This window comes from Choloepus didactylus, chromosome 11 (assembly GCF_015220235.1).
Source record: "Choloepus didactylus isolate mChoDid1 chromosome 11, mChoDid1.pri, whole genome shotgun sequence".
NCBI classification, from domain to species: Eukaryota; Metazoa; Chordata; class Mammalia; order Pilosa; family Megalonychidae; genus Choloepus; species Choloepus didactylus.
This window is the reverse complement of record NC_051317.1, coordinates 949,878-973,366: the sequence shown is the minus strand read 5'-3', so window position 1 is coordinate 973,366 and position 23,489 is coordinate 949,878. Positions and strand designations below refer to the sequence as shown.

The 23,489-nt window shown below is 38.6% G+C and overlaps 1 protein-coding gene across 2 annotated transcripts in view; it reads left to right on the top strand.

The window, feature by feature from the left end:
- RANBP17 (RAN binding protein 17) overlaps positions 1 to 23,489 on the top strand; it is a 458,652-nt gene that overhangs the window by 421,501 nt on the left and 13,662 nt on the right. For both annotated transcript variants that reach the window (XM_037799252.1, XM_037799251.1), the window contains one exon: positions 8,650 to 8,816. In XM_037799252.1, the coding sequence (XP_037655180.1) occupies positions 8,650 to 8,816 (167 nt within the window). The remainder of the gene's footprint in view (positions 1 to 8,649; positions 8,817 to 23,489) is intronic.

Genomic DNA, 23,489 nt, shown 5'->3' with positions numbered 1-23,489 from the left:
TTATCTCTCATTTCCTTTATTGCAGCCTCCTTTTCTGTATAGTTGACCTTTTGTGATGTATCTGGCTGAATCCTTTCTCATTTCTGTTTCTGTATATTCTTTAGATACTTTCTTTGTGGTTACCCTGGGCTTTGTATTACACAACCAATGTGTATAACCTACTACTTTGGAAAGATACTAACTTAACTTCAATAGCATACATGTTCTCTGCTTCCATATCCCTCTGTCTCCCTTCTTTACCTTGTTTTTTGTACCACATCTCCTCTTTATGTTTGCCTGTCCATTATCAAGAAATATGACTTTTTCTTATTCTAACTCTTACAGGAATTAAAGAATAGAGTTAGATATTGAGAATACGGTGCTATTGGGTTTTGTATTTACCCATTTAGTTACCTTTACTGAAAATCTTCACTTCTTCATGAGCTCCAAGCCACTCTCTCCTGTCTTTTCTTTTCAACCTGAAGAACTCTTTTTTAACCATTCTTACAGGGAAGGTCTTTTGGTGATGAACTGTCTCAGTTTCTGTTTATCTGTGACTATTTTTAACTCACCTTATTTTTGAAGGACAGTTTTGCCGGATAAAGAATTTGGGGCTGGCAGTTTTTCTCTTTCAGTACCTTAAAGATATACCACTGCCTCCTCGCCTCCAAGGTTTCTGATGAGAAATTGGCACTTAGTCCTATTGTGGATGCCTTGTATGTGACAAATCACTTTTCCCTTGCTGCTTTCAGAATTCATTCTTTATCTTTGGTGTTTGTCATTCTGCTAAGTATATGTCTCGAATTGGGTCCATTAGGGTGTATTCTGTTTGTAGTACGTTGCTCTTCTTGGACATGTGTATTTATGTTTTTCGTAGGAGGTGGGAAATTTTCAGCCATTATTTCTTCAAATATCCTTTCTGCCCCTTTTCCCTTCTCTTCTCCTTATGGGACACCCGTGATGATGCAAATGTTTGTATGCTTCATGCTGTCACTCAGATCCCTTAGACACTACTTGATTTCTTCTACTCTGCTCTATCTGTTCTTCTGACTGTATGATTTCAATTGTCCTGTCTTCTAGTTCACTGAGTCTTTCTTCTGCCTGTTCAAATATACTGTTATGTGCATCTAGTGTATTTTTAATCTCCATTATTGTGCATTTTATCCCCATTTCCATTATGCTTCTTTTCACACTTTCTAATTCTTCTTTTTGTTCATACATTGTCTTCTTAATATTCTTCAGTTCCACATTCACCATTAGTTTATTTCTGTCATATTTTCCTTCATCTTCTTGAATTGATTTAGGAGATTTGTTTGAACTCCTTTGATTAGTTGCTCCCAAGTCTGTGTCTCCTCTGAAGTTTTAATTTGTTCCCTTTACTGAGCCATATCTTCCTGTTTCTTATAATGGCATGTAATTTTTTGCTGATGTATGGGCATCCGATTATTTCGATGTGCTAACTCTGAAAATCAGTTTCTCCATCTTGCCCAGAATTTTATTTTAGATTGTCTATGTGTTAGGGCTCTTCTTTGATACTTGCTTCAACTTATACTGGACAAGAGTAGCCCATGTTTGTTCAAGTTTCCTCAGGTTTCTGCATTTGATTCTTGTCCTAGATATGCAGTACAACTTTCGAGATTACCCTTTTATGTGCAATTGTTTCACCTCCAAAAGAAAGCTTCCTTTCCTCTGTTCCTTCTGTGGGAATCCTGAGCTTTTCTGTTTCTTTCTGTGCAGAATTTTCTCCCCAGCTCCTGGGATTTGTTTAACTTGTCTTCCTTACTCAGTGCCCTCTTTTCACTACACTTTTCAGTCTGGGACCGGTCCTGACTTACGGCAGTTCAGTTGCCCCCCCCCCTTTTTTTTTTTCTATGAATGTTTTCTGCCTCCACTTACTTCCCCATTAAGGTATCCCACCCCAGGAAGCCAGATGGGGGTCAATCCAAAAAGATCCATTTTTTGGTTAAGTGTGCCAGCAATCAGAGTCTGGGTTGAGTGTGTGCACCTCTTGCCAACAGTTCTGCCTGGTTCTCTTTTATTTCCTGGAAGCGCTTTTGTTTGTGGCTCTCACTTGTGTTCCATCCTGTTCTCTGCAGACTTGGGTCCCTGAGCCTGGATATGCATGGAGTTCTAACTCGCTGCTGTCAGTGGTTCCATGGTCCATATCCACAGCAGGAGAAACCCGGGTTGTGCTGCCGCTGTGTGACTTTTAAACCACACAGAATTGAGTGAGAGGGAAGTGTCCAGACTGGCAGGTCCAGTTCATAAATCTCCTACACTTACTCAGTGTTTTTTTCCTCCTTTTTCTTTGATTTTGCATTTGTTGAGTCCTTCTCCTGTCTCTCTCATATGCCAGCATGCCAAGCGAGTAAGGTTTGTCCTTTTATTAGTTGTATCTGAGGAGAGACTTTTCCAGAGGATATCTTATGTCACCTTGTTGACAATGTCACTCATGAACTATATCTTGATCACCACTTTATTCCTAGTGCCTAGCAAATAGTAAGTACTCAATAAATATTTTTTGAGTGAATTAATTAGGTAATATTATTTCATTATACAGATGAGTAAGCTGTGACTTAGAACTGAAACAGCTTGCCTAAGGTCAAACAACTACAGGTATACCTTGGAAATATTGTAGGTTCAATTCCAGACACCAGATACCACAATAAAGCAAATATCACAATAGAGTGAGTCACACAAATTTTTTGGTTTTCCAGTGCATGTAAAAGTTATGTTTACACTATAGTAAGTGTGTAACAGCATTATGTCTAAAAAACAATGTACATAATTTAATTTAAAAATGCTTTATTGCTATAAAATGCTGACCATCATCTGGCAAGTTGTAATCTTTTTGCTGGTGGAGGGTCTTGCCTCGATGTTGATGGCTGCTGACTGATCAGGGTGGTGGTTGCTGGAGGTTGGGGTGGCTGTGGCAATTTCTTAAAATAAGACAGCAATGAAGTTGGCCACATACTGACTTTTTCTGTCACAAAAGATTTCTCTGTACCATGTGATGCTGTTTGATAGCATTTTACCCATAGTAGAACTTCTTTTCAAAATTGGAGTCAGTCCTCTGAAACTCTGCTGCTGCTTTATCAACTGCGTTTATGTAATATCCTAAATCCTTTATTTTCATTTCGACAATGTTCACAGCATCTCCACCAGGAGTAGATTCCATCTCAAGAAACCACTATTTATTTATCTATAAGAAGCAACTCCTTATCCATTAAAGTTTATCATGAGATTGCAGCAATTCTGTCACATCTTCAGGCTCCACTTAATGCTAATGCTCTTCCTGTTTCCACCACGTCTGCAGTTACTTCCTCCACTGAGCTCTTGAACCTCTCAAAGTCATCCATAATGGTTGGAATCAACTTCTTCCAGACTCCTCTTAATATCGATATTTCAGTCTCCTCCCATGAATCACAAATGTTTTTAATACTGTCTAGTATGGTGAATCCTTTCCAGAAGGTTTTCAATTGACTTTGTTCAGATCCATCAGAGGAATCGCTATCTATGGCAGCTATAGCCTTACAAAATGTATTTCTTAAATAATAAGACTTGAAAGTCAAAATTACTCCTTGATCTATGGGCTGCAGAATGGATGTTGTGTTAGCAGGCATGAAAACATTAATCTCATTGTGCTGTACATCTCCATCAGAGCTCTTGGGAGGCTAGGTATATTGTCAATGAGCAATAATGTTTTGAAAGGAATATTTTTTTCTGAGCAGTGGGTCTCAACAATGGGCTTAAAATATTCAGTAAACCATGTTGTAAACAGATACACTGTCATCCAGGCTTTACTGTTCCATTAATAGAACACAGACAGAGTAAATGTAGCATAATTCTTAAAAGCACTAGGATTTTTGGAATGGTAAATGAGCCTTGGCTTCAACTTAAGTCACCAACTGTGTTAGCCCTTAACAAGAGAGTTAGTCTGTCCTTTCAAGCTTTGAAGCCAGGCATTGACTTCTATCTAGCTATGAAAGTCCTTCTTCCAATAGAAGGCTGTTTCATCTACATTGAAAATCTGTTGTTTAGGGTAGCCACTTTCATCAGTGATCTTAACTGGATCTTCTGGATAACTTGCTGCAGTTTCTACATCAGTACTTGCTGCTTCACCTTGCACTTGTATGTTATGTCAACAACTTCTTTCCTTAAACTTCGTGAACCAATCTCTGCTAGCTTCCAGCTTTTCCTCTGCAACTATTCATCACCATTTTCAGCCTTCATAGAATTGAAGAGAGTTAGGGCCTTGCTCTACATTGGGCTTTGGTTTGAGGGAATGTTGTGGCTGGTTTGAGCTTCTATCCAGACCACTAAAACTTTCTTTATCTCAGCAGTGAGGCTGTTTTGCTTTCTTATGATTCATGTGTTCACTGGAGTAGCATCTTTAATTTTCTTCAAGAACTTTTCCTTTGCACTCACAGCTTGGCTAACTGGGTGGAAGAGGCCTAACTTTTGGTCTGCCTTGGCTTTAAACATGCCTTCTTCACTTAACGTAATCTTTTCTAGCTTCTGATTTGAAGTGAGGGACGTGCAACTCTTCCTTTCAGTTGAACACTTAGGGGCCATTGAGGGTTTTAATTGGCCTAATTTAAATATGTTGCAACGCAGAGAATAGGGAGGCCTGAAGATGGGGAGAGAGACAGGGGAATGGCCAGTTGGTGAAGCAGTCAGAACATACACAACATTTAATGATTAAGTTTGCTGTCTATATGGGCACAGTCCATGGCACCCCAAAGCAGTCACTGATAACAGATCACTATAACAGATATAATAATAATGAAAAAGTTTGAAATGTTGCAAGAATTACCAAAATGTGACACAAAGACACGAAGTAAGCACATGCCCTTGGAAGAATGGCACCAGTAGACCAATAGACTTGCTCAACACAGGGTTGCCACAAACTTTAATTTGTAAAAAAAAAAAAAAAGCAATATCTGCAAAGTGCAGTAAAACAAAAGTATGCTTGTCCTAAATTCCTGATCTATGAGTCTCTAACTCCAAAAGCCATTCTTCTCTACCACAGTACTCTGCTAGATCTACCTGATATAGGTTACAACTTTGATGGTTCAATGCCTGGTAAAAATGGTTTCCCTTGTAGCTGTGATTTTATCTTCAGCCTCTAGTATTATTGCAAATTGGCATTGTAACCATTGGATAACTCTGTCAGGTAAATTGTCCCTGAGTATTAAAGAAAGAGGATTGTTTAGAATGTTAAAAGTATCCCCTTTGATTTATATTTTTCTAACAATGATAAATTTGCAAAAAAAAAAAAGGGATATTTATAGATATTGTTTGGGTTGTAGGCAAGTTTCAGTTCTGCTGTAGCCTCAGTGAAAATCTGAGACAGAGGTACAGAGAAGATGAATCAGTGCTAGAGTGGTGACTAGCATAATATATTAACATGGCATAAAAAATTATTTAATCATCATTCATTATCATTTTAGTTCATGCCAGGAAAAAGGTGAATAGAAACAGGATTATATTTTCAATCTTTTCAATCACCCATTCACCCCACCTCCCACACACACAGGCACACACACACCATACTCTTATACAGAGACTAAACCCAGGGCTTAGAAAAAGCTGCTCTTAGTAATGACTCTCAACTCATTCATTCAACAAATATCAATTGTGCTGGGTACCATTCTAGACCTTGGCATTACCGCCGGGAACAAGACAGGTAAGTTCCCCATTCACAGGAACCTTGTATTCTAGTAAGAGATAAAACAGTGAGTAACTCAGTAAATAAACAGGCAAACAAATGAGAAATACCAAGTAGAGATAGGTGCTAAATAAAGAATTAAAGCAGGGCAGAGGATACAGAGTGACCACGTGTGACTTTTTTAGAAGTGATCAGGGAAGGCCTCTGAAGATCAGTCAAGGTGGGGACAGAGATGCGTTCCATGCAGAAGGAAAGGATAGTAGGAAAGAACATGTCCAAGAACTAGGACAAAATAAGAAAATTAATTACTTCTGCCTATCCTTCTATGTCAGGAGGGTTTCATTATTTGAATCTAACACAATAGCTTAAGATTTGAATACAAATAACCAATAATAGTACTATTCATTCTGTTTTTTACCAAATGCCCCTTGATCTTTGTGATTCCACACTTTTAAACCTACACTGAAATAACATTTATCCTTTTCAAAGACCCAACCATAAATCAGCCATAATGGAAGCTCTTCTCCTTGCTTTTATTTCAAGGATATATGCTCCAGTCTTCATGTCTGAAGTGTTTACCTGGCTTTTCCACAGCTGACTCAGAGAATTGGAACCTTTTAATGCAACCTGCATGGCATGGGGTCGCCAAATCTACGTGAACTCTTTATCGTTTTTGAATGATTGATAGCATATTGCTCCTCACTGATGAGGAAAACTGTACATATTTCCTGCTTGCTTCCTTTTGTAGATGTTAAGTTACTTAATCTATTTACTTTCATGATTATACTTCCGAAGGTAGGAATGTGAAGGAAAAGAGAAAAGTAGCCAAGCTCAACAAGTCTCTGTCTGACTTCTGGGCTTGTATGTTTTCCGATACACTGTGGTGTCTCCCAGGATTCTAAAGCCAAAGTTCCCTTTTCTACAAGATAACCCAGTTACCTCTCACCTCAAATACCATAGATTTAGGAAATAAGAAAGCTCCTTTCTTTGAAGCTGTATAGCTTTTCAGTTTTTCTAAAACTATTTTCCATGCCAGTCTTTTAGACCTTCACTCAATCCTTGATGATCCTGTATCAGCTATCATTATCCTCCACTTTAAATGTTATTTGTCTGTGTTTCAAAACTTGTCCCCAAACCTCCCTCTTTTTATTTACCATGACATTTCTGAAATGACATATGTGAAAGAGTTTTTAAATTGTAGTGTTATATCAATCCTAGGTACTAGTGCTAAAACTCAAGAATTTCCTCTCTGGAAAACCTTCTCGGTTTATCTTTGTTGACCAATTCTTCAATTAATTCAGCTAATATTTCACCTCTAATCTATGATGAACATACATGTGTCTCAGAGCCTCAGAAATGAATAAGATGAATAAGAAGCTATTTATTCCCTTAGGGAATTTATGATCTACTGGTTCCCAACCCTGCTCTCCCAGTCTGCTTCTTCCCCTCTTCTGAGTCTACCATATTTGCCATTTTTAGTTGTTTCTCTTGGTCATATCATAAACTCCCAGGGATGGTATCCAAATGTTACCAATAGCCAAAAAATCTGGGCAGGGTCATATAATGAATCAAAGCTATGGCCTTTGGGTAAGCTACTTAATCTTTGAGCTTCTGTTTTTTCTTTATATGGTATACCTACCATATAAAGTAGTTGCTAGAGGTAAACGAGATGATGATTTTTGTGTACAAAGGAGATCCTCAACAAATGGTTGCTCTGTCATGTCACTTACTCGCTCAGAAATCCTTCAATAATACCTCTCTTGCCTTCCAAATGTAAATGTCTCAGCCCAGTCTTGGATGCCCCTGATAAGACGCCTACCTAAGTTGTCAACCTGTTCTCATATGACTCTCCTACACATTCTTTCTCTCAAACCAAAAGGCCTACTCCTGAACACACCCTCTTCTCTTCACTACTGAAGTCAAATCAGTATTAACTACCATTTTTTGAGTGCCCATCATGTTTTAAGACTTCTGGTTGTATATAATTACATATATTTTTGCTTAATACCTAATTTTAATGTGCGGTCGAGGTTAGAAATTCAGAGTCCAACTCCTTGTTTATTTTAATACAATGGCTCTACTATCTTCCATCTGTTTGACACTGGACAAGTCAATTGATCTCTGTAAGCCTCAGTGTCCTCAACTGTAAAATGGAGATGATAATAGTAACTATTATAATTCTGTTGTGAAGAAAAAATGTAATAGTCAATGTAAAGCATCCCAAGGCAATAACTAACACATAATAACCTCTCAATAAATATCAGCTATTTTTATTACTGATGTATTTCTCATTGTTTTTTTCTCATATAACTCTGCAAGGTATTTTACAAATGATGAGAAAGATTAAGTGACTTTTTCAAAATAACACTACAGCAAGTAATTGGGAAAGATAGGATTTGAAACCAGAGCTGTCTGACTTCAAACTCCATGCTTTTCCTGCTACACAATGTTACCTCATGTTAATGTATCTCTACTGAAAAAATATACTTCCTTATGTCTCACTGAAATCATCTTTCAGAGCCCATGACAGGTGCTGCCTCCTCCACCAAACTCTCCTTGATCCCCATCCAAATTATCTCTCCCTTGAAATCCTCACAGCATTGTCACTCATTTTTATAAAGCAATGTGCTACAGTTTCTTGTATACTAACCTATGAGCTCTAGTACACCAAAGTAGACGTTGAACCCCTGAAGCAGAGCACTTTGCATCAAGTAGATGCTTAATAAACCATCACTTGCCTTGAATAAAGGTCATAATTTAAAGTCACAAATTGAGGAATCATTACTTACTAATATGTCTCTATGTCAGGCCCTGTGGTAGACACTGGGTTTAAGGAGATTAAAAAAAAAAAAAAAGCAAAATCTCTACCCTCAAGGAATTTATAGTTTGACAAAAGTGCTTTGAAACCAGAAAGTCATTTTTAATAGAAGCATTATAATTAATCAGGTGAAGCAAACACTTCAGTAATGATAATGAATTCTCATTTTTTGTTTGTGCAGATACAGTTGTTTTCTCCAGCTGCTGTACCAGTTTAGACTACATTGTCACCTACCTCTTCAAGCACATAGCGAAAGAGGGCAAGAAGCCACTTCGATGCAGAGAGGCTACCCAAGCCGGTCAGAGACTATTACACTTTATGCAGCAAAACCCAGATGTCTTGCAGCAGGTAACAGAGTTTTCCCGAAACCATCCTGGACACTGGGTATCTCTAAGAACAACTGGTCTTGCCAAGAACTCTATACCAGTTATTCTTTAGGATTATTTTCCCTGAAAGTGGGATAGTACACTGGCCTCAACGTTTACCCACCCTTGAGAAATCCCTAGATTCATTGAAGCCGGAATTCTAAAAGAGGATAGCTCTTTCAGAGGCCTGAGAGAAATAAATACAGAGCCAGGCTGGAACTGAAAACACTAAACCTCTGATTTCTTTCCTGGAGGCTCTAATAATGTTATCTTAGGTTTGCCTTGTGAGTACTCTGGCTTATTGGGAAACTACCATTTGCTGGGCTTCTAGTCCAGGCAACGTAGGACTTTTAACTAGGAATTTTTCACTCATCATGGTATTTTTCCCATTTTAAGATAAGAAATCAAGGTTCAGATAGGTTAGGTAATGTTCCCAAGAGCATTTAACTAATAAATAATAGAGCCACAGTTTATTTTTCTTTATTTACAGATGTGTTTTCTATCTGCCTACCATGGGTTAGGTTCATGTTTAATATTGTTTTTAAAAAGTCATTTCTGAAAACCATAATAACAGCATGCATAAAAAGTAAATATACATCCCAGAAATATTTCAGAGAATAATACCATTTTTCTATGGAGATACCATCACTGTGATACTTTTTCAGTCCCCTAAATTTAGAAGATAGTATCATCACACTGATTTTAGTTATTTTGTTTTGCCAACTCATATCCACAACAGCCTGTGGTTTGCAAATATAAACACTTCAACAGTGTCTCATAGCATGATCATTAGCCAGGTAATAAGTTGCCTGCAATCGGCAGAAAAATGTCACTCTGAGTAGACAAATGATGAAAATAGAACAAGACAGCCATGGAAGAGGTTTCCTTCCTGGTTGTCATTTTTTGCTAATATTTAAATGAAAGTATGTAAATGTCACTTGTGGTGATGTTTCAGTTACCAATTACTTTCCTGGGGAGGTAAGCAGTGATTACGATTTTGTGTAACTAGGCAAGGGGCTATAGGCGTAGAACTGTTATTTCACATTGGAGTTATGGTAAAGGGAAGAGGAAGGTAACTTACAATTATTTATTTATCGAGGACTTGGTATATGCTAGAGCCATTAAGACTTGAGAGACATAATTTTCTCTCCTTAAAAGTTTCTTGTCAGGTGAGACAGAGAGACAAGATTAATTAATCAACAGAGAGTGTCACAAGGCAGGGGAGGAATTGTCAGTAAAATTTTCTTATTTAGTGCCCACCAACCCTAAAATGTGGATATCATCATCCCCATTTTACATGTGAATAAAGTGAGGTGCGGAGAGATTAACTGTGAAGTGATGGCGTTGGGATTTGAACGAGGCAGGGTCTATCAGGCCCAAAATCCTAAATCCTTACCATTCATGCCATTGATTTCTCAAGGGAACAGCTGATGAGGATAACATCTCAGATTCATCTAGAAGGTCTTCTCAAAATATACATGCTATCAAGATTCAGGTGACCCTCCTCCCACCTCTAAAGCAGTAGCCATGGTTACTGTTGGGAGTGTGTCATTGTCCTCAGGTGTTTTAGCATGCAAAAGGTTGAAAACCACTGGCTTAGAGCATGCAGCCCCTGGAGAAAATAAATAGCTGTGGATTGGCCAGGAATTAGACTCACCCCCACCGCACCATGGCAAGCATAAGTCTACCACCAAATCACTCCTGCCAGCGCTCAGCCATAATCACAGTATTATCTCATAACTTTGGCAGAAACTTTAAGTTGATAGAAAATTTTAGCAAAAATAATAGGCCATGGTCCTAGACAAAATACCGTCAGACTGTGCAGGGCAAATGATGTGATGGTAGACGAGACGATCAAGTTTGTCTCTACTCAGAATTACCATGCGTTTGTTGGTTTAAGTAACTTCTGTGTGCTAATAATACTTGGTAATCCTTCACTTTATAGCAAATGACTAAGTAGTAATATATCTTTATTAACAGTGGAAAACATTCTATTTATTTGGAATGTAGGCTTTCAGAAAGCATTTTAAATATTAATGACTGGTCTCTGGTAGTCAGCATAAATATGATTTGCATTAGCACTAGGTTATATCATCTTGAGTGCCTCTGATGTCAGCTATTGGGTAGAGTAATATCTGACATCATCTCCTTAGGTCACTGACAACTTTGACCTCTATTCTTATGCACAGTTTCTATCGTCTCAAAAGCTCTTTTGAATTGATTTGAAATTTTGACTCTTCCCTTTATGAGGCAGTAAAATTGATAATTATTCAGATGGGAACTGAGCGCTGAGTGAAAAATCAATTCCACCCGCTCTCTGCTGCGTATAAAATTACTTCTGAGTCGGCTGGACTGAACGGATGGCCAGAGTAAAAGCAGCAGGCAGGAGCAGTGGGAAGAATTAGCTGGTCAGAGCTAATAGCCTGAAGGGATAGACTTGGAAAAGAGGGAGCGAGCCAGTTGGGGGTTATTATGAGCAGGGATGGGTCCCATTGATCATCTGTTTACATCAGCTTTCCAAGACCTTATAAATCAGCACTGAAGAGCAGCAGAACCCAAGACTGGGCCATTTACCAGAGGGACTCTGTATTAGATTATTCTCATTTTCACACTCAGATGAAAAGTGAGCCATTGATTATTCATTGGTTGCCCATTAAACGCTGTTTTTATAGATGATTTGCCTATCACGGAAAGTAATGAACAAGGTTGCTGCTTCATAACTTGAGGTTTCAATTTTCAAGGCATCTGTGTCGTTAAGTAATGCCTAACCCTATTAAAAGGAATGGGTTACAAATTGCTTAACAGTGCTGAAAAACTAGACCCTAATGACTAATTGTTCTTCGAGTTTAGAGAGGGTTTGTCAGCTCTTTAAGCTAAACTGATGCAATGATACTGCAATTATTTACTAGTTTGATCTGTTCCCCCCCACCCCACTCCAACCTGGACCCATTTTGCTGGAAGCATAATTGCATGAAGAGTGTCATTTCCAAATTGCAAAAGTTACCTCCTCAAGCTTCTTCAGTTAATCAACCATGAACCTATAAAAAGGATTTTTGACCATGCTTAATAAGCCTTTCCATTTGTATGCAGCCACCTGGGAAAGACATTTTTAGTGCCTCTCACCTGGAAATGTGTTTATTATGACTTGACATGTGGATTTAGATTGTCAGTATTTTTAAAAACATTCTCCAAATAAGCCATCTCCATATTTTGCAAACAAGTCTAACTTTGTGAGCATAAAAATTTAGTACATTTGAAGACTCATTGTAATTAAATGAATCTATTTCAAGTAAGAATTATTGTCTTGGCAGCATTACTTTGACTTAACAATTGAAAAAACCCAGTTACATAAATTAAGGTAGAAAAATTCCCCAAGTGATTTTATATCATTATGAAGATGAACTGAAAATTTAAGAACAGGCCAACAGGAACAGTGATTAGACACTGATCTGTTATAGTGATTTGATTTGGAAGATAAAATTTGTATGTGAATTTTTTTCAATTTCATCATTGATCATATTAAGTGTTTTCATAGATCAGCATTCATTTAGATGTATACCAGAGTGGAAGATGTGCCCAAATTCAATAAAGGGCATTATCTTATAGAATTAGAGGTGCATTTCAGAGATGTGACTAATTCTTTTTGAGATTAGAATAGGGCAGTGATGCTGAATGCTGCTCTAAATCAGAATTTCAACTAAAACTAAAAGCTCTGGATAGAATAGCACCTTCCACAAAAGTAGAACAAAAACTGTATGTACAGTATTACTGATTAGATTATGCATTTAACTTATTAACAGGGTATTTTAGCAATTGTAGGTCTGTGAAAACTAAATACATTGAATGGAGAAATTAAAGCTTTAGGTTAGAATTTATCTTTTAATCTGTTTATCTATTTTGGCTCAAGCCAGCTGTACTAAAAACCCAAAAAATTATAATTACCATTCTCTCTCTTTCTTTTTCTTTCTTCCTAACATAGCATTTAACTACAAATTGTGAAGAGCTGTCAGGAGCTATAAGAATCATACTTCAGTAGGGGCATAAGCTGAAAGAACATTCACCCTTTTCCTCAATCAGTCAGTCAATCAATGAAAATTGCTTTTGTATAGTGCTCTTCATGACATGCATCCCAAAGTGAATTACAGCAAAAGGGAAATCAGCTGCTCTTTTTTCATTTCTGTGTTTAGATTGAAATGATATTGCTCAACATTTTGACATACTATACAAGACATCTTTCATACTTAAGATCCCATTCCATAATACTAAGTAGGAGAAAGTGCAGTCACTTATTTAACTGATGTTGAGACTTTAGCCTGTAGAATCTTAGCCAGTCTCTCACAGTGAGAAACACTTAAGCAGGTAAGATATATTCACATCTCTTATCCTCTTTAAAAAAAAAAAAAAATCTGTGACATCTACTAACATTAATAAACACATTTTTAGTTATTCTTAAATAGAAAATGTGCCCTCAACATAACCCATTAGCTCAGTCTGGTTGGTTTGCAACTTTATTATCAACAATATAGCAGTAGATAGATAATCAAAAACACAAGCTGAAAGAACATTCACAATTAAATCAAAGTATAACATGGATTGAAAGGGTAGTTAGAATCTAGGGATACATCATTAGACACAGAAATAGAAAATAGGAACTCATTGCAAGGCAGAACTGTTTCTTGCACATGCTGCTGTGATCTTGGTCTTTTTCATGGCAATCCATGCATATACTCTGTATATATTTCTAAGAAAAGGAATATATATTGAAAAAAAATGAAGTGCTTACCATGTGCAGGCACTTAAGCTTATGCATTATAAGATTTAATCATCGCAGTGTCCCTATAAAGCTGTGGTATTATCACTGTTTTACAGATAGAGAAACTGAGGCACAAAAAGATTGAGTAACTTTCCCAAGGTCACATATTAGTAAGCGGAAGAGCTAAAATTTTAGCATAGGTCCAGAGTTCACATGCTTAACCACGAAGCGATCTGCTCTTTAGTCTGTTTGGTAGCTGCTAATCTGAAGAAGTGTATATGTTTTGAGCACTTACAACAAGGCAAGTTCAGCCTCCAAAAAGTCCCACTGGGGCCATTCTTAGGGATGATTAACAGCAGTTACCCTATACCCCAACTTTGTGCTGCAGCAGGAAAGAAACAGATGGGCAGTGACCCAAGGAGGTAGTGGGCAAGGGAGAGGGAGGTTGCTTTGCCAGCTGGTGCAGGAAAAGCACTGTGGATCCCACCATCACTAAGGCAGTGCTAACAGAACTTCCTCTCTCTTATTCTACACCCATACCATTCAATAATTCTATAGCCAGGCATTGAAGGTACAAAATTTAACAGGACGTGTATCTTGAAGAGGTCAGAATCTAATAGTATAGCTGTCTCATGGCATTCTTTTGTGTCTTTTATTTAATTCCTTTGAGGTAGCTCTTGAGGTTTACTTTAACCTGATTCTCTACAGTAGATCAATATGGCAGCTGTAGAATGAAGGTAGGGAAGCAACATGTGCTTTGCATTCATCCCCCATAGCTAGCACGTATATAAACTTCATCCTGACTCTCACTGCTGATTCCTCAATAGAGAATGCTATCATTCACCCCTTTCTAGTTGTAAACAGCTTTTTTTCTCTAAGGAAAGCCCCTAATGAGTACTGTTAGCTCTACTGATGTTCATTCTTAAGGGCATCTCACATTGGTAACTATGAATCTGGCATACGGGTTCCTTTGAGAGTCTCTCTCCCTCTCCTATCCATTATACAAGGTATCACAAACTAAATGTCTATAGGGGCAAAAGAAAAAACTTAACTGAATGAGGTAGACTGAAAGAAACCTAAAGTTGAATACGCATGCCCTGCCTAAAGGGAGCAGCCTCTACATAGCTCCAGCTAATTGTTGCCCTATAGAAAGGGGAGACCCAGTGTTGTCAGTTACAATGAGATTTTCCCCCCAAGAGAAGCCAGAAATGCAGATTTTCAAATGTTGGCCACTGATTGAAAATGAAAATCAAAACAAAGAAAAACAAAAAATCACTCTGCAGGCCAACTCTGTATATAATGGCTATCGGTTTGCCACCTCTGTTTTATGTAATCTTGGGAAATTTCAGAGGTAAGATCTCCCAGTGCATGATCCCTTGTATTTCTCACAGCTATGTATGGCAGCACTGCTACAGCAATATTTTTATATCCCTCTGATCTTTTTGATAATTTTTGAAGCCAATCTTTTTGGCTAGTTGTTTCAAAAGGATGTGATTATTTTACTGTAAACACACCTCTATACTTAACTCTCTACTAAAACTTAAAGGGACTTGTTATCACATTGGGTCATGTCTTTGCATACTGAAGGGATTCATTGAACAGGCAATGAAACTCAGTTAACTCAGTTAACACTTTCCAAACATTTTTTTTTATTTTCAAAATAAACATGTTTGTTTGAGGCAAAACATAAAGTTCAGATGTGTCAGGTGTGTGCGTGCATGCTTGTATGTGTGTATATGTATTTACATACAATCTAATTACTAAGGAACAAATCAGAGTATCTAAGAGGACCAGGGCTAGACAAAGTATCTGGGTAACAACCAGGTAATAAAAGTTCAGAAGGCATAAAATCCTTAGGAACAAAGAATTTATGGCCACCATCCCCAAAGATCAGTGTAGAAAGTTAATGTTGTAGTTTAAAAATGAGGGAAACAGTAGACTTTTTATTATAAAGGCATTTTACCCATGGTGTTATAAAATTATTTGTGTCCATCCATCTTTTGAAGGATGATTCTAGTCCAAATCCTTTATTGTTCACCATATCTTTCCCATTTTGATTTGGTTTTTATATGTTATATAAATATTTGTTGAATGACAGTTCCAACTGTAACCTAAAGGTGGTAGTTGGAAACAGGAAAACCAGTTAAAATATAAATCTATTCTTTATTTATAAATTATCAAATTAATATTATAACCATAATAATACCTGTTTTTTCAGAGTGCCTTTTTCCCCCCAAAATCACCTCCATCTTGATACTTGCCCCAGCACCTAGCAGAGCCTAAACCTTATGATGGTCAATAAATGTCTGCAAAACAAACCAAAAACTAAATTAATTTGCAGAAGTGCAGTCAGCCAGACTTTAGGTATTAAATCTAACATGGTTATAAACTACTACATAATAAAACAAATGGTAATGCTAACATAAGATTGTATCATAATATACTGTAAAATAACCCTGCCGATATTCTCTAAAGAAAATTTCATTGTAAACATGGGTGAAGAGAGAAAAAGTATTTCGCATGTTGTTTCAAAGGGATAACAGAACATAGGGGTTTGTTTTTTTTTCACTAGGACATGTGTTTTCCTACCTCTAAGCACAGTTTAAGGATGTAATCCATTGGTAGCATAACTTGCCTTATTGATTGAAAGGGATGGAAATCCACCAGATGTAGCCCAAACCAGCAGAGAATTGGGTGACTAAGCAACAGCAAAGACACCATATTGAGTGAGCCAGAATCCAGTCTCCAAGTCATTTATTTCAACCGGTGACAATACATTTAAACTCCTGTGCCTCAGCATTGATTGATGGTTTAATATCATATATAATTTTTTTAATGAAGGAAAAACATTTAAATATGTTACCATTTGCACTGGTATTCTCCCATGTACATAACTGCATTTAATCATTATGGGGATTGTTTCTGTACTTGTGTAATTTGTATCTAAGAAATAACTGTCAAAGCCATCTCTTGCTGTTGGTGGAAATGGTACAGTGTGCTTCCTACCTGAATAGACTCATTCTTCCCTGCACGTAATTAAGAGTGGTGGAGCCTTCACTGCCACCACAGAGGAATTCCATGTTTACATTTCTGAGAATGAAAAATTAGTTGCAGCAAGCTTTTTCGGGTTCCCATTTTCTGAGGCTATGATATTTAAGTACCTTAGTTCTGTCCTAGTGTATGATTTGAAGAGTTTGATTTTAAGACTTTTAATATTAAAATACATAATAAAATTTTATTATCTCATTACAAGAGGGTTTAGCCTCTTATTAAAGTTGCTAAATCAGGCCCAGATTAGCATCATAATGGCACAGTTTGGCATGGAATACTCAAAAGTCAAGTTCAGAGGGAGGAGTGGGGTTTTTTTTGTTTGGGGGGCGGTTCTCCTACCCCCACCCTCTGCACAAAATCACAAGGGTGAAATGCATGTATGAAAACAAACAAGGAGCAATTTGGGACGCTGGAGAAGGAGTGGAGGTGTCAGCCTAGGATGGTACCCTTAGGCAAGGCAGCTGGTATATGTAGCCTTTTGTTTATCTGCTACTGGTTTATGTAGCCTTTAGGCCAGCACCAGAAACAATCACTCCTACAGGGTCAGCTGCTGGTCAGAAGCAAAGTAAGAAAAGATTTTGCGTTCAAATGCAGCAGCCATAATTTCTGTACAGCTGGCACCTGCTACTGGTACACAGCGTGAAGGTGAAAGGTCAAAGAGGCAGTTGTTCAAAACTCAAGAATGGCTTAAAGGGACTTGTAGATTAATCTGCTTTATTAACTTCTGTATATTAGATAACTATTGCTGTGAATGACAGTACATCTTTTTGAATAAGTCGCATCTCTTTCTCTTTTAAATTAGCTTTTGAGTAATGAATATTAAATAGAAGGCATTTCAGGGGTAATTAAATGAAAACAGAATGATGTCATTTTACAATTATATTTGTATGTTTATAGAATAGGAGAATTATAATATTTTCCAAGAAATGGGTGGGGGGGAGGCCAGCCCTTCATGAAGAAGGATTTGGAATAAATAAGTCACATGTCCCTTAGCTTTTGTCTTTAAAGAATAAGATGTAGTTTGCGACTTAGCATGAAGTCATTGGGTGCCAGTGGCTTGGTTTGGCATTCCCAGGGGTCTTGAGTGTTTTGGTTTTGAATTAAAGTGAAGGCAATCTGTCATCGTTCTTTTACCTACAGTTTAGATAGTCAGTTTTGCTATTAGTCTGCAGCAAATGTTCTCAGAATAGCAACAGAGTTGTGAAAAATGAACAACAGCCAGAACATTTCCTAAGAAAAGAAAGCACAGAGTCGTACACAGGTTTTGTACAATAATAATTAGGCAAGCTTTATAGCGGTCTCTCACCCAGGGTGGCAAATGGCAAGCAAGATGGTTTTTAGCCTCTTCATTAGTAGTGATTGGCATTATTGGCTATCATTATAAATTAAGAATAAAAAGAATCCACTAAATGTATCCTTTTCTAAACCCTCTGCAATGAAATTTTCTAACATGTAGATTAAATGCTGATGCCAACCCAGGAAGGTGCTTAACAGTCTGTGTTCAAAGGGATGATCTTGTCTTGCTGACTGTTAGTTTTCATTTTTTTGTTTTTATTTTGTTAAGAACTCTGAGAAAAAGAGCACTGCAGATGACGTCTATATTTTTATGCTGACTCAGCACAGGTAGCAACATTTATCCATCTTTCACAAGCAGAAGTTACTTGGAGTTTCATCTGCACTCCGAGTTTTGACACAAGTGCAGTCTACTCTGAGCAGTGTTTCTGTGATATAGACAGGTGGCACCTCAGGTCCCCTTCCTGCATCAGGCCCAAGTGAGTGCAGGATTCAGCAGCAGAATCCTAAGCTTGTGCAGCTTAGACTGGCTGCCGTGGCCGGAAAGGATTTGGTGAGGAGCATTTCCTTCCCCTGCTGCTCCAAAATGGAAGAACCTGCACACTTCCTCCTTGAAGATCTATACTTTTCCTCCATTATATAACAGAAGCCTTTTTTCCTGTAGTGTTGCTTACCGCTAAGAGGGGAATCTCAGAGTCAAGCAGAGAATTAGGATGTTGAATGATAAAGAGCACAATTATCATGTGCTAGGCTCTGTGCTAATATATATGTGTGCTTTACATACATGCATATATACACATATACATGCACACACACACACACACACACACACACATATATATGTAAGTTATATATAGTTCTATTTAAATCCCATTACTTTGTGAGGTAGGTATTTTTAATCTCCATTTTATAATCAAAATACCATAATTGAAGCTCTAAAGAATTTAGGAAACTCACCTAATATTATATATCACTAATAAATAACAGAACCTGTGCTCTCAACCACTGAACAACACTGCTTTAAATGACCTAGAAACAGGATTGGAGGGGACGGAGAGGTGGCCAGGGGGAGACACAGAGCATTCACTCATTCATAAATCCTTGGTTGAGCCTACAACCCCTATCTTTGAGAACTGATTGAACAAGGGGTAGGGAAGCTTGACCCAAGCTTGTTCAGTTAGAGTCTTCCTCCCGGGATTTGGAAAATGAGACTTAAAAGTTTCTGGCCAACCTCTCATTTTCACCTGAATTGAAGACCTGAAAACTCGAGAGCCGTGGGACAGCCATTCTCTGCCATTGCTCAGAGAAGTAGCCAGTCTGCAGGGAGAGAAAAAAAGACATAAATATGCAGATATGCTGAGAGGAGCTCAGATGAGAGACCCAGTGAGAGAACATGAAAGAAAGAGCCTTCCAGCCTTCTTGTCCCTGGTTCCAAACCCTTCAAAGTCCTGACTGCACTGCCTACTCTAGGGGTCCTCAAGTCACCCCTTTAGGCCTCAGTTTTATCTGAGATGGTGGCAATTCTCACTGCAAAAAGATTCTTGAGTCTGGCAGGGAAGTTGTGAGGACAAAATGAGCCAGTGAGTATAGACTCATCTAGTACAAAGGTGTTCAATAAATATGCAAAATTAGACTTCACTTTGAAAAATGATGTCACTTTTTTATGTCCTTCGGGGGAAATATCCCTGCCATTCATACCTATAAATGTAAAAAGTATCCTTTCAGGAAATCCCAAGCCCATGACTTCATTTCACAGGATTATTTGATTTTTAAGGCAGTGACTTCAGCCAGATCACTAGGTCTTCTGTAGTCCCATCCATGTGTTTTACCTTTCCTGGTGCTCTTTCGTTGACAAGCTTTCTCAGGATCACAAACATTTACTGGATTGTATGAGGGCACAGTGTGGTGTGGGTTTGATTCTTGACCCCAAGCTGACTTCATCTTATTCCTCTTGTAGGCATCTCCTTGCAATAGCAAGAATTCAAAGAACCTCTTGACTCTTCCCATTTATCTAGTGTCTTCGTAGCTAATGTCTCTTCTAATTCTCACAACAACCCTAATGGGCAAATAGGGCCAATATGCATATATTTTTAACTCGAGTTTGTAGGTATATCAACAAATTTAATCCCACAGAACTCTATGGGAGAGGTGTGCAGAGCTTCAGAGAGGTCAAGTAACTTGCCCAAAGTTACGTAATCAGTAAATAGCAGTGCCCAGATTTTAACTAAGGCTTTCTTGTCTCCAAATCTCAAACAGTTTTCACCATACAAGGCTTTGGGCCTTAACCTACCTTTCCTTACTGGCATTCCTTCTTATCCCTTCATCCCTGTCCAAGGGAGACAGTAAGATAAATGACAACTCTATTTTATAGAACAGAAACCCAAGACAGGATTTCTGCTGCCTTTATTTCCCTGAGTGTTATTGTGAATGGTATAAGAAGCTCTTTGAATTTCTTGAAAGAAATGCCCAGTATAAAGTGGGAGTTTGCATAATGATGGTATGAGTTATTCAGTGTACAATCATGACTGATTTTTCACATACTTGAAGGGTAAATTACATGAAATTCTCCCAAAGTATATTAGTGTGCTGGAGATGTAAATCCAACCTTTGTCTTTATTTCTGTCTGAACTCTCTCAGCAGCAGCCATAGATGTGGCTGGGAGCTTATATAGTATGCTAAGGAAGACCCTTGTTTGACTGCCATCTGATTACTACTTGAAGAACAAGTCAGAGGTTCCCTAATCCTCTGATCTTTTAAAAATTAGTGCTGCCTCAAAGACTTTGCAACCCAGAGGGACTCTTGCTTATTAATTCAGTTTCCCTTGTCATGCTTAGAATATAGACTGAGTGCTTTCAGACTGCCATAATTCCATCCTTCTTTCAAATGTTTAATTGCAAATTATCTATATTTGTTGAGGACTTTCTAATTGACAGCAAACACAGTAGACAGTGGGAAAAGGATGGATTTTGCAGTCAACATACCTGGCTCTGTATCCCAGTTAAGCTACTTCCTAACTATGTGACCATGGGATAGTTCCTTCACCTCTTTGAGGATAACATCTCAGCCCAGAGAATGCTCGAGTTTACGTGAACCAGCCTCCGGGATCTGACCTCCTGTGGTCTCGTGCCCAGACTTCCCAAAACTTTAGCTAAGACTCACTTTCTTAGAGTCTTTCCAATTTGTCACTCCCTTAGCCTACTCCATAACTCAATACACAAGTTTCAAGGAAAAGAAAACATTAGAGTGCATACTTAGTCAAGGTCATGTGAACAAACATCAAGTAAGCTGGCAAGAAGGATAGCGATGGAAAGTACAAGGCCTGAAGAGAAATCTCTTAGGCCCTGAGGAGACCCACCAGAAAAAAAACCCTAAGCAAGAGCTCTGTGTTAATGCCCATACTTAATGTGGCATCTCATTTAAGATGAGACAAAGAAGTTCCACTCAGGAAACTAAAAGCGTCAATTAGAGATAAGTGCATTTAGGAATGATTTCTCTGAGATCCTTAAGATTATAAGGAAACAAATTGATATGTGGGCTGTAAGAGATTAATAAATTCTTTAGGCTGCATGAGCTCCTTAAGGCCACAGTGACCACATTTTATTCGATTCCATATCCTGACACATAGTAGGACCTCAGTAATTCTTTGAGCAGTGAATTAGTGGGAGAAATAGGAAGAGGGAGGGAAAAAGAAAGGAAAAGTCCCTTGCACAGTACCTGGCAGAGTAGTTACTCAATAAGCATGTGTTGGTTGTGTATACCTATCGCATAAGAACTAACAATAGAATATTATGGACTTGAAGTTTGTATGAGTGAAAGAAATGTAGTAGATAACAAGAGGGACTCAGCCCCTTCAGAGGCCTGGCCTGTTTTGGAGACTGCACTGTAAGGGCAGAACTTCCGCCCTAGGAAAATGATGTGCTCTTATCCCACGGAGGGAGCAAGCCTGCCCTCCCTCCCCATCTTTTTCTTGAGCCCCCTTCATTACAGAGAAGCAGGAAACAAATTGGCAGAAACCTGGAGGAAAGTAAACTCAAGTGATTTAGGAGAATGGAAGGGCTGGCTTATGGGGCCAGATTAAAGAAGCTAAATATGTATAGCTTGCCTAAGTGACAACTAAATGGGGCATTTGATAAGTCTATAAATACTTGGAAGACATAAATGCCAAGGAGGAAAGGGAATTACTTAGCATGGCACAGTGGAGTATTGGCATAATGGGATAATATTAAGAAAGGGAAAATGAAGGTTGAACATCAATAAAAAGCTTCCTGACAAAGAGAACCATTCCTGACAGGGGACACTATTAAGTTATGTGCTGTGGGCCAAACGAAGTAATGGCTGTGCCATTTCTCGGGTACTGGCAATGGAACCAGCAAGGCAGGAGCTGAGAAATATCCTGACAGGAGCCAAGGAAGTAACCTCCTGGGTCTGTGGCCTCCCAATCCTAGAACAGGAAGGGGGTGGGCTGGGAAGCAGCATCCTCTTGGGAGAAGTCAGATAGCTGGGACAGGCTTCGTAAAGTCCCAGGCCCTGTGGAGAGTGTTTCTACCAAGAGTCCTGCCTTTTACCTCACTGCCAGAAAGATTCATGCGGCTTTAATTGCACCTCATTCCCTACAGGAAAAAGCCCACATTCTCTAGCATGCATTACCAGGTCCATCACAAGATCTGACCCCTGCCTACCTAGTCCAGCTCATCTGCCACCACCATTCCCCACACACCCACTCCAGTCCCACAGAACTGCCCATCACTTCCCCAGACACTTCTCCAAACCTTTGCCCTTGCTTGCCCTTCTTCCCACCCAACTGCCTGTCATACTTTGCTTATTCTCTCTCTACAACAGCTCCAAATGCCACCTTCTCTAGGAAGTCTTCCCTGCCAGCCTGCCACCCTGGGCAGAGTCAGCCTCCTGTTCAGGCTTCTGCTTTTCATTGTTTATATACTGTGTACCTCCTCCCCTACTAGACTGTGAGCTCTTTGAGGGCTGAGCCAGGGCCTTGTTCATCTCTGCATCCCCAGGGTCTGACACAGAGCCTGGCACAAATAGGTTGTCAGTAAACGTTTGAACAAATCGAGAAAGGAGTTTCTATTCCCAGCACTTTTAGTCACTATCATTCCTGAGGCCCACTAGGTAATTATTAGGGAGGAAAAAACTCCCATATCTCAGCAACATCTTTGAATAATCTCCCCGGCCTCTCGGCCAGCACTTTCTACTCCATTTAGACATCTATAAATAAAATCCCCTCAAATCCGAAAGGCATTGGGCCATCCTCTGAGGTTTAAATATAAACTCTAGGCTAATCTTTAATGGAAAATGCTTCTAAGGGGCCCTGTGAATTTTCCACAAAAATGCTTTTTCCTCCACATGAAAACATTTTGAACATAAGTAAAATAATCCTCCACTGTGGTTATGAGGAATTTTAGGGCCATCTAACCAAATCTCTTCAGGAAATCAGGGAGAATGTAGTGACAGATGAGAGGCAATGAAACTTTGAACCTCCTACTGTAGGGATAATATATTTATTGTGAAATACAATATTCATTGCACTCTGCTTTGATGACT